This window comes from Artibeus jamaicensis, unplaced genomic scaffold (genome assembly GCF_021234435.1).
Source record: "Artibeus jamaicensis isolate MK-2021 breed Jamaican fruit bat unplaced genomic scaffold, CSHL_Jam_final contig_457, whole genome shotgun sequence".
NCBI lineage: Eukaryota > Metazoa > Chordata > Mammalia > Chiroptera > Phyllostomidae > Artibeus > Artibeus jamaicensis.
Genome location: NW_026521840.1, coordinates 115,397 through 127,682, shown reverse-complemented (window position 1 = coordinate 127,682; position 12,286 = coordinate 115,397). Strand labels below are relative to the sequence as shown.

Sequence of the window (12,286 nt, the reverse complement as noted above, 5' to 3'; positions counted from 1 at the left end):
ACTCCTCCTTATTTAACAACTTGTGGTTCCACAAATACATCTTTCTTCTTTCATTTTATTTATTCTCTCTTTTTTCTTCTTGCATTATATTAGCAGCAATAAGAACAAGCCATGTGGCACCATCAATATTTTAGTTGGAAATAGCCTTACCCAGATCACTGAATGTATTAAATTTTCTACTTTTCACATAACAATGGGCAGCTGTATTGGTAATCTTCTAGTTTCTGATAAGATGTTCCTCATAAGTGGCCTTCACTTTTCAAGCCAAAGTCATACAAATAGTCAATTAAAAGTAATTTGTACTTTCACTGATTCTCTTATGTTTTGTGTTTTTTTAACATTTTTTTGTTGTTCAAGTACAGTTTTATGCCTTTTCCCCCCACCCCTGCCATCCCCACCTCCCTCCCATTTCCACACGCCCCCACCCCTAGTTTTTGTTCCCATGTCCTTTATACTTACTTGTTCCTGAAAACCCTTCACCCTTTTCCCCTATGATCCCCTCCCCTCTGGTCACTCTTATGTTTTTAATTTAAATTTCATTTTTAACACAACTTACATTCAATATTATTTTATATTAGCTTTAGGTTTACAGTATAGTGGTTAGGTAATGATATACCTTACAAATGATCACTCCAGTATTTCCAGTACCCACCTGACACCATACATAGTTATTACAACACTGTTGACTATATTCCCTATGCTGCACTATATATCCCTGTGACTATTTTTATATGTAGTAATTTGTACATCTGAATTCCTTCCCCTTTAAAACTTATCCTCTCAAACCCTTGCCAGTGTAGCCACCATCAATTTGTTCTCTGTATGAGGTTATTTCTGTTTTATTTATTCATTTATTTTCTTTTTTTTTTTAGATTTCACATGTAAGTAATATCATATAGTATGTCTTTCTTTCTAACTTATTTCACTTAAGCATAATTGCCTCAAGGTTGATCCAGGCTTTTGCAAATGGTAAGATTTCATTCTTTTTATGGCTGAGTCATATTGCACTATTTATATGGACCACAGCTCTTCTTTTCACTCATATATTGATGGGCACTTGGGTTACTTTCATTTCTTGGCTACTGTAAATAATGCTGCAATGAACATAGGATGCATATATTCTTTGAAATCAGTATTTTGGCTTGCTTAGGATATAACTGCAGGAGTAGAATCACTTGGTCATAAAGCAGTTTCATTTTTAATTTTTTGACGACCATGTTGTTTTTTATAATGACGGCACAGTCTGCATTCCTTCCAACAATTCAGGAGGATTCCATCTTCTCCACATCTTCACCAACACCTGCTGTTTGTGATTTATTGATCAGAGACTTTAAGACAGCTGTGAGGTGATATTTCAATTTGGTTTAATTTGCATTTCTCATGATTACTGATCTTGACCATCTTTTCACTTGTCTGTTTGCTGTCTGTCTGTATGCCCTCTGGTGAAATTTTTATTACTTAGGTTCTCTGTCCATTTTTTAACTGGATGGTTTGGGTTTTTTTGGTGTTGAGTTGTATGTGGTTTTTTTTTTTTGCTTCCTTTTTTCTTTTTAAGATTTAATTTATTTTACTGTTAGAGGGGAAGGGAAGGAGAGAGGGAGAGAAAACATCAATGTATGGTTGCCTCTCGTGCATCCCCTGCTGGGAAATGGCCTGCAACCCAGGTATGTGCCCTGACGGAATCGCACCACAATTCTTTGGTTCGCAGGCCCCCATTCAATCTACTGGGCTATACCAGCCAGGGCTGTATCTGTTTTTTAAATATTTTTTATATTAATGCCTTATCACATGTATCATTGGCAAATATTGCCTCCCATTCAATAGGTTGTTTTTCTTTGCTGTGCATACCCAGGCTGATGCCATATGGAGAGGAGTGCTTGAGCTAGGAAGGATGGCATTTGGGGGCAGTGTGGGAAAGGTACTCAGCCCAGGGACATTGGTAGCTGTCCCTCCAGCCCTTTCCCCAAAGCTACACAATCCAGTCTCTCCCTGTATGATCCTACTTTGCTCTCAGTCGAGGTCCCTCCATGGGATCCCAATGTGAGTGGCTGCAAAAAAGATTTGTACGTGCTGGCCCTTTAAGAGGGTACCTGCGTTTCTCACAGCTTTCTACCTCATCCTTGTGGTCAGAATCTGCTGGTTTTCCCTGCCAGATGCTATCTGGGCTCCTCTTTCCAGCACTGGTGCTCTGGGTTGGTGAACCTGGAATAGGACTGAGACACTTCATTCCTTGGTGGGGGGGGGTGGCATCTGAGATATCCACCCAGATTCTCAGCCACCACAAATGGGCACAACAAGACCATTCCTTTTGGCATCTCTGCCCTTCCTCTCAATCTCAAGGTAGCTTCTTCTGTATATCTATCCTTAGTTATAAGACTTCTGTTCAGCTGGTCTTTTGTTGTTTATTCAGGTTGCTTGTTCTGTAATTTAGTTGTTAATTCAGATTTGGTGCTCAGGGAAGGTGAATGTAACTTCCACCTACTTGCTGCTGTCTTAGATCCCTTCATTGGTTCTCTTCATAAAGGACTTTCTACTTCTGCTCACTCCCTTCATCCCTTGTAAAATTGTTTTGTCAGAGGAGAAGATGGGGGGGAAGTTGAGAGGGAAGAAGGAAAATTTCTTTATAAAATATTTTTAATAAAAAAACACTGAATCCACAAGTGTGTAAGTACAGCCTTATGAATCAACTTCTGTGACACAAAAGGTGTGGTTCTAAATTGTTAAGCAGGGATTTTGAGGTAAATAGAAAAGTAGAGCAAACTTCTCAACTGTCCAATGAAGGCCAGCATCCCTTCTTATAGCCAGGTGTTGGCAGGAAAGGATATCACAAATGCAAATTAGCATATTTGTATCTTGGGAGTGATGGACATGTCTGTTTTCACATGCAGGATGGCAAAGACTACATACCTCTGAATGGCACTGGCGGAACACCTACATTCATGGCCCTGGACCCTGTAGAGGAGACCATAAGCAATAATATCACCATGGAAGCCAGGTGAGATGCAGTAGCTTCTACATCTTTGAGGAAATGGTTTGCAAAACTATTAATGAGGATAGTTGTCTAGAATCAGTCATTTTTAAAGGGGGGATCAATAAATTATACCCCCTTTTTCCCAGAGTTCTGAGCAAGCTAAAACATAAGCGACAGTGCCAATTTAAGGTCTTCACTCTAGCTTTCTTGTTGATATAAAGTAGATTAGAGAATTGGCTTACAGTTGCAGCCAGATGGACTTGTTAACATGATCCTGAATTAGATTTACCCTAAAATTTCAGGTTCCCCCTCAGGGAAAAGACAGTCTTTTTGCCACCAACGAAGTCCTAAAGAGAGAAAGGACTTGGCAAAAGCAGGCAATTACTTCTCACCAATCTGCTAACTAACTTCCCTTCTCACAGCGAGGGGGTGATTTAAGAGACAGGGAGGGCAGTGTTCCTCCCACAGTGTGTCCTTCACATAGAAATGAGGAGAGATAACAAACAGTGTTCCTGCCAACAGAGGATGTGAAATAGCAAGTGGAGAAGGGCCCAAGGGCAACAGAGGATAAGACGAAGCACAACTGAATTCACTTCAAGTGAACAATGAACATATTAAATACCTTTGTGTTCAACATTATTAGGCACTGAGATGGTATAAAATAAGACCACTCAAAATAACTGACAATCTAGTAACAATCGAAGACATGCACGATTATGAACAAGTCTAGGAAGTTTTGTCAAGGGGACATACCTGAGTGGTGTAGATTAAGACTTGTAAGAATTTAGACAACAGAATAATCCATATAGAGTTGACATTGAGGCAGGGTCTACATCAACAGTGGGGTAGAGTCCATATATGACACAGGTGCTCAGCTCAGGGAGCAAATGAGGACTGAATCCAGCTCATGTTCTACTTGACACTCTCTGCCCTGAAACAGCTCTGTGTGCCTAGAGGAAGGCACACTTTTCACAGAGTTAGTTTATCATTCATTAGGGATCAAGAGGAGGATTCTGTCAACAAGGGGTACCTTTCACTAATATACATAAAATATAAAGTTGTCATGGTCTTAGTAGAAGATTCCAAGAGGAGCCGAGGCTTACAGTGAGCCCACCAAGGATGAGCAGCATTTACACAGCAGTCCCTGATCCCATCATTTAGTCATTGGCTGAAAAATTTGTATGATTCCAATGACATTGTGCATTGGACCTAGGTGTACTGCAGCTCCATTACTTATCACATAACTGTTTCTTAAAAAGCTTTAGGTCTCAAAGTTTTCCATATTTTACACATCACCTCGTTCATTCAAGTCTAGCTTATTTTGCACTTCATTGACATTTTGCTCCTAACACTGTAAACATTTCATGACAGCTGTAAGTCACAGCATGTTTCAGAAGAAAGACAATCATAGGTCATCTCAGGCAGAGTGTCAGGCTCCAGATATATACCTGTATCCCCTAAGCCTGACCCTCAACACTGGCCTCTATTGCTGTGTACTTATGATGAGACCCAGTAGCTGTGGCAGAGCATGACAACCATCAGCCATCACAATAGATGATGTTGAGCATCTTTTCATATGTCTATGGGGTCATCTGTACGTCCTCTTTGGAGAAGTCTCTATTCAGATTCTTTGAACATTTTTTAATTGGGTTGCTTGTTTTTCTGGTTTTAAGTTGTCTTAGATCTTCATAAAGTTTGGATATTAATCTCTTATCAAATATATCATAGGTAAATCACGTCCCATAGGTTATATTTTAAAAAATATTTTATTTATCTTTAGAGGGGAAGGGAAGGAGAGAGGAAGAGAAATATCAATGTGTGGTTGTCTCTCGTGCGTCCCCTGCTGGGAACTGGCCCAGCCAGGCATGTGCCCTGACTGGGAATCCAACTGCGATCCTTTGGTTCGCAGGCCCGTGCTCAATCCACTGAGCTACACCAGCCAGGGCATTACCAGGCTGTTTGGATTGCTATGGCCTTGTAGTATACTTTGATATTATGTAGTGGGATGCATCATGTCTTTCTCAAATTTGCTGAAGTTATTCAACATATTTAGAAGTTCACCATATATTGTTGTATTGTTTGATTTAGTTCTGTACAATATGCCAAGGGTATTTTGACAGGAATTATGTTGAATCTATAGATTCCTTTAGGTACTATGGACATTTTGATGTTAATTATTCTTATCCATGAGCACAGTATATGTTTCTATTTGTTTGTATCTTCAATTTTTTCAGTATCTTTTTTTTAGTACAAGTCTTTTTACCTCCTTGGAGAGCTTTCATTCCTCCTGTTATATATGAGGAAAGTGAGTGATAGTGAACAGAAGAAACTGGTCCAGGGTTACACAATATTCTTTTCATAAAAGGAAGCTTGATAGCTCAAAGCTTTAAGTTAAACTATATGTAGTTGCCATTTCTATAAGCTGAAAATAGTTAAAGAAGATTTTAGAATCAGAAAGAGCTTAAATGCATCCAATCCAACTTTCTTTCCTCATATTCATCCTACAGGTGAAGAAGTTGAAGCACACATGTCAAACATTTCACAGCTCTGTAGAGTTTCCTGGGCCTTGAGGCAGTTTTAACAGTGAACACATGCCACATTATAAATACTTTTGGTGGCTTTCCCAAATCCAATTAAAAACTGCCTGCCTGAAGGGACCACAGTTCTTTATTTCTGAGTTTCCCCATTTGCCTAGTGCAGGGTCACCATAATGACCTGTGTAGACCTGCACTGACCTTTGGCTTCCCCACAGGGGAGAACTTGATCTTTACAAAAGAACCTTCGGTCTTCCTACATGTCTGCCAACATCTGTCATCTCTGTGTCTAAAATATGCCTTCCTGTCTCCGAAATGATCAGTTCTAGGCTAAGCATGTTTCTTTTTCTCTTTGACCAGCCTGAGTACCGTCATGAAGAACAAGGAGTCCTTTCCAAGGAAGAGTGAGATGGAGCTTGTGAAATATCATTCAGCCCTTGGAGTTGAAGAGGAAGACCAGATGAAAGAGACTTCCCTCCTGCCACTGGATTCTACCCTTGAATGCCACAGCCCACCACCCGACTATAACTCTGTGGTCCACTACAGCACTGTACGCATATAACCTAGTACCAGTGCCCTTTGCCACCCCTTTCAAACTACTCCCTTTTTTGCCTCAGAAATCAAGTAATTCTGTTCACATTCAGGTCATGGTAGCAGAATTACGAATTTGGGAAAAGAGAATGAAAAAAATAACACCTTGGCAGAGAATCTCCTTTCCTCGTACCCTTTGGGGGCATAGCTGGCTGAAGGCAGGCCCCTGGGCCTGATAGAGACACACCATGATGTTCAGCCCCATTTCCCTTCCTATTGAACACTAACAACCCTACCTGGATGTGCTCAGACTCATAACAACATATTTAATAATTCTATACGTCTCACCACCAACTTTGCCCATTACACTTTCACAAGGGCCATTAGAAGGAGCCATCTCTATTGACCCCTCAAAGACCCACAGAGCCTCTAATCAGGAACTGTGACCACATCATATTCCAATGTTGGCAATCAGCTCCTAAACAGGGCTTGGTGGGCCCTGTTTACCTGGATTTCTTAAAAAAAATTAAATCAGCCCTAGCTGGTGTGCCTCAGTGGATTGAGTGTGGACCTGTGAAGCAAAGGGTCGCCAGTCTGATTCCCAGTCAAGGCACATGCATGGGTTGTGGGCCAGGTCCCCAGTAGGAGACACATGAGAGGCAACCACACATTGATGTTTCTCCCACTCTTCTTCCCTTCCACTTTCTAAAAATAAATAAAATATTTGAAAAAATCATTCTAATTAAAAAAAAATTAAATCGGCCATTTTTAAGACCTGAAATGTACTAGGGTTTGCCAGTGGACAGGAGTTGGTGACTCTGCCTGTAGTGTCTACCCACGAGGCATCTCTAACATAACACTGCATAGCCTCCTTTGGTTTTAGGCAATTGCTAGCAGTTCTAGTGGGAGTTGGCAATATCCAGTATATTTAGGATGGTCTCCCTGTGAATTACCAGTCATCACTTTTGTTCCCATGGTAGAAAACATTCAATTCAACTCGTGGATTTCAAGAATAGAAAGACTTTGACACATAAGGTCCCAGATCCACATACATCTCTACATGGATTCAGACAAAAGCAGCAAGGGAAGTGATGTGCTCAGTGCCCATTCAGATTGGCCTGTACTCTGCTTCTAGAGATGTCCTGTCACTACCTCTCTGTGAAAGGACAACAATGTAGTAACCTCGTGTTGGTCAGGGGTGACTGATAAATACTGGCCCTTTCTGTAATCTCTGAAAAGCAACTATCTATTTGATTCGGATGAGGCAGGGCCACCCCCCACTTTCATCCTAAACTCATCTCTGGAATGTGTCGTGAGACTATCCATTGATTTTAGAGATAGTGAGTCTCTAAATTCATGCTCATGGCACCAAGGAAAAGGAGTAAGCAACATTTTACAAACATGAGGACCTGAAAGATGCATGGTTCATCCCCACTTCCCATTTTCTAAATGGGAAAACTAAGAACCATAGAAATGAAGGGGCTTGGATACATGTCTCCTGACAACTGGCCCAATGCTGTTTCCCTGTTTGGACCAGGTAGACACATTTGTGCGTGCACACAAACACCTAACGTGAAAGATGCAACTGGAATAGCTCTCAAGAGTAGTTCTTTCCTTATGGAAACAGGCCTGGGCTTCTGCTGCAGCTGCTCCCATCTCTTCTGTAGTGGTCCAAAGAAACCCAGGACTCAAACCCAGTGTTTGTTTGTGACTCGAGCATTAGTGATGTAAAAGGCAAAGCAAGCTACTTCCATTACTTGTCCATTTAAGAAGTTTCTAAAAAGGCCCAAAGACACAGGCCCGAGTCCTAGAAAAAAAAACCCATGTTTGGGGGTATTCAAAACCAAGAGCTAAATGCAAAGCTTCCTATCACTCCCATACCTTAGCCTGTTGACAGTGCTATACACATTTGCTGCTTGGCTCAGAAAAAGTAGTGCCGTATATATGATGGAAGAAGGGATGGTGGATAACCAACAGCCTCCAACTATTAACTAGGGGAATTGCCTTCCTCCAGATATTCTCCATGAAGTGCTTCTTTGGCAGCTGCACTCAGGAAATTATCTGAATCAGCTTTGTTACTGGCCTAGGAAGACCCTGTGAGTTGAATGGAAGAAGGTTATAGTGAAGGGCCAAACCTGATTCCTCCCTCTTTCCTGTCTGCTGAAAAAGGATGGCCATAGAGATAGCAATAAATTGATCATTTGTCCACTCATCTGGTATGAAATCCCAGTCTTGATGGTCATCAGTGTTGCCAAAGACCACCATTACCTAACACAAACTTTATGTAGTGGGATCCCCCCAAACAGAGTTGATGATCTACTACATTGTTTTTTAATGTATCTTTAGAGGGGAAGAGAAGGAGAGAAATATCAATGCATGGTTGCCTCTCGTGCATCCCTTGCCAAGAACTGGCCTGCAGCCCAAGCATGTGCCCTAACTGGGAATCAAACCGCGGTCCCTTAGTTCGCAGTGCTCAATCCACTGAACTACACCAGCCAGGGCGATCTACTATATTTCTGATTTAACTGGGGGAAAGAGCCTCCCAACTGTTCAAAAAACTTCAGTAATGCACGTGGCTCTGCTACCCACTGTTTTAAAGAAGAGAAGTTCATTCAATTTATCCAGCAAGAGAATTCACCTTTGGCAGCACATGCTTATATGGCATCTGCTTTATATAAAGCTTTTTCTCAAGGCAGACACTGACCAGAACTTTTAAGAGGACTTCACATAGATACAGAGTCAATATAAACATCTTCAGACAGGTCCAAGGACCCCTCACAACAGGTCTCAGGAACAATAATTTATAAAGAAATGACCGCATTCCTACTCATAAGAATTTGGGATAGGACACTTAGACCAGCAAACAATAGTGCCACTTCAAAGTGTTAAAAAGTTTGAGGATCCAGATTTTTAATTGATATGATTTATAATTTATCTTGTTTGTTGAATTATGTTCTAGACTGGCTTTCCTTGAATCAAAGACCATGTCAGACTAGGCTGTTCTGGCCGAATTACTTAAGGCAATTCCTCCCACTCCTTTACTAGTGCTCTCAGCTACTGAAGAGTTCTTTAGTCTCTGTCCCCCATTCTCTATTGGACCTCATATTGGGCCATGGCCAGGAAAGATAAGCACTAAGAGGGGGCTCCTCACCTCTGTTTACCTCTTGAAGGGGGTAAACCCTCCATCAAGAATGTCACTTCTCACCTGAAGGGTGCACAGATATCACTGCCCTCACCCAAGCATGTGAACAGGTCTGGCGAGCCAACCAGCATCCTATTCTTATGAAAGGTTCATGTCCACATCCCACAGTGGATACATTATCCAAATGTTACCGATTTGTGTTGATAATTTACCAATCTATTGTTTTAAACTTAACTATTCTTCCTCTTACTGGAGTCTCTATTCATGTAGCCATATACACATATATACACAAGCGATGTTTCTAAATTGTTATCCCATACCAAAAATGGCATTTTAGAACGGCACCCTTTCTTCAGGCAAAACCACACTCTATGAGAGGAACCACCTCTCAGAGCGGGCATGGTTTCCAATATTAGTTTCAAATGTCAGATACCTCATTCTTCTCTGGGATTTACTAGACCTTATCTTGTTATGTTGAACTCCTTCTGGTGTTCCAGGTTGGGCAAATGTTCCATCAAATTCTGGGTAATGCTTGCTCTGCTGATAGCTAACTCCCTTTCACCCAGAGGATGAGAAGGGGGAGGGGAGAGAATGGATTGGTATTGACTCAGGGACCCATCCAATTATTTGTGAGGTTGGGTAGTAGAGCTTAAATTGGTAAGGGAGTCCAACTAACCCGGTTTCTCAGGGATTCTTGCATGGTCCCCAGGGGTATTTCTAGCTACTTATCTTTGCCTAATTTTGTTGGTAAAGTCTTTTAAGATCTTGCAGTTAATGAGATAAGCTTTCCTTGTCACTTTTGCTAGACTTTTTAACTTATTGTTTCCACACCTTGGGGACAACAAGACCCATAAGGCTTAAAGACACTTTACTCTCCAGATGAAAATTTTGCAGCCTGTAGTATTCTCCTTAGGAGAATAAATACCCAGCTGGTTGATGGCTTTCATTCTTTCGTGTGCCTCTTTGGATTCCTGTGTACCCATGAGTGCTTAGCAGCAGCCTAGAAGCAGATTTGTTAGGGAATCCCGTCCAGAAGTTGGCAAAGGTGATTTTACATGGCTTGCAAAGCTGTCATGGCTAATGTGCCCCACTCTGCTCTGCAGTTCTACAACACTCACCCCCTCCAAGAGGCCTTCTGACACTAATATATATTCATGTAAAAAGTAGTCGATAACAGAGATAGGACTGGATTGCATACGAGGGTGTTAATATAATACCATCCTGGTATGTTCACCAGCAGCCAAACTGTGCTTTTTTTTCTGAAGTCTCTTCATTCCCCATAGACAATGAGATTCCTCTTAGGGATCAATTGTTAACTTCAACCTACCTCTCTAATCTTGTCTCTTGGCAAGCGGATAAGGCGAGTGATTAAAAGAAGTCACTAACCCCTCTCCTGGCACCTAGTGACACACTGATTGCCAAGGTAGCAACAGTAGCAGTGACCACAGAAACATTACTTCTGGTCCTGCCACCAAGTAGTCTGATGCAAGACTTTGGTCCTTTGAGGCTGGAACTCCTCATCTATTTCAAATAAGTGTTCATTCTATTATTCTTCCTCTCTGACTGTAAGATAAAAAGCCTATCAAATTCTGGGGTCACCCTACCCTGCTGGCATTTCCCCCCCTACCAACAGGATGTCATTCTGATATGAGACTGTTCCCGTTAGGTTAAAAAAACCACATTTGCTCCAGAAACAGGGTCAGAGAAGAAAATGAGAAAGCTTTTTGGTAGAGGATTGCCCTTTAACCTCTATCTTGTAATATCAAATTTTCAGTGTACCCCATAGAAAAATGAGAAGCTCTGCCCTAGATTTATGATATGGCCATGCTGCTAAGAAGGTGGTGCAAAGGCCCTACCTGAGCAATGGATGAAGGTCAGGATAGTGTGGTCCAGTGCTTAGCAAATGTTCAGCTTTGACAAAAATTCCACTATGTAAGAAGCAGCGTTCTACTACCATTTCCTTTGTACACCTTTTGTACACATTTCCTTCATTCACCTTGTTCTTCCCTGACTGCAAACGTGTCAGGAAAAATCCCAAACACGAGTAAATCCTTGTAACATAAAGCTTTCCTTAGCTTTTTCCCTTAGCCAGATGGAGAATGTATACAAGTGAATAAATCTTCCCCTTCCATAAGTTGTATCTTATTATTATGTAATCAAATAATATTGTATTTTTATTTTAAATACAGAAGTAGATGTATCTATACATACATATATGTACAATCCAGAAATATTATCTTCCTGATATTATTTGGCATTTATATATTTCTGAAAGCTGTAACTGCTACCTCTTCCAAGCAGTATCTCTCCCCTATCATTTCTACTTGAGATGGTTTTGTAAAGGTGAATTTTACCATATGTGGAGTAAACAAACTTCCGGAAGACCACAGGTTTCTATTATTTCACAAGTGTGAAAAAGCAAAGATATCAACTTAGAAAAAAGGGAGTAGTCTGGCTGGTGTAGCTCAGTGGATTGAGTGTGGGCCTGTGAACAAAAGGATCACTGGTTCAGTTCCTGGTTGGGGCGCATGCCTGGGTTTCGGCCGGGTCCCCAGTGGGGGGTGCTTGAGAGCCAACCACGTATTGATGTTTCTATCCCTCTCTTTCTCCCTCCCTTCCCTTCTCTCTAAAAAAATAAATAAAATCTTTTTTAAAAGGGAGTAAAACTGTCACTATTTGCAGAAGACATGATATCATACATAGAAAAACCTAAAGACTGCACCAAAAGAACAACTCCATCTAAGAAATGAATTTGGTAAAGGAGCAAATTTTATATACCAGTAATGAACTATTTGAAATGAAACATACATTTCGGAACCTAAGAATAAGTTTAATCAAGAAGGTAAAAGATCTGTACTTGGAATATTGTACAATGTTGAAGAAAGAAATCAGGAAAGACACAAGTAAGTGGAAGCATACACAGTGTGCATGCATTTGAAGAATTAACATCATTAAAATGTCCCTACTACCCAAAACAATCTATAGATTCATTGAAATTCTTATTAAATTGTCAATGGCATATTTCACAGATCTACAACAAATATTCCAAAAATTTATACGGAAACACAAAAGACCCCAAATAGCCTCAGCAATCTTAAAAAGGAAGAA

The 12,286-nt window shown here is 40.8% G+C and overlaps 1 protein-coding gene across 1 annotated transcript in view; it reads left to right on the top strand.

The window, feature by feature from the left end:
- Positions 1–11,562, top strand: part of LOC119041773 (vascular endothelial growth factor receptor kdr-like) — a 171,105-nt gene extending 159,543 nt beyond the window's left edge. The window contains exons 27-28 of the mRNA XM_037135164.2: positions 2,889–2,995; positions 5,866–11,562. Coding sequence (XP_036991059.2) covers positions 2,889–2,995; positions 5,866–6,067 — 309 coding nt within the window. The 3' untranslated portion in view covers positions 6,068–11,562. The remainder of the gene's footprint in view (positions 1–2,888; positions 2,996–5,865) is intronic.
- The last annotated feature ends 724 nt before the right edge of the window (positions 11,563–12,286 follow it).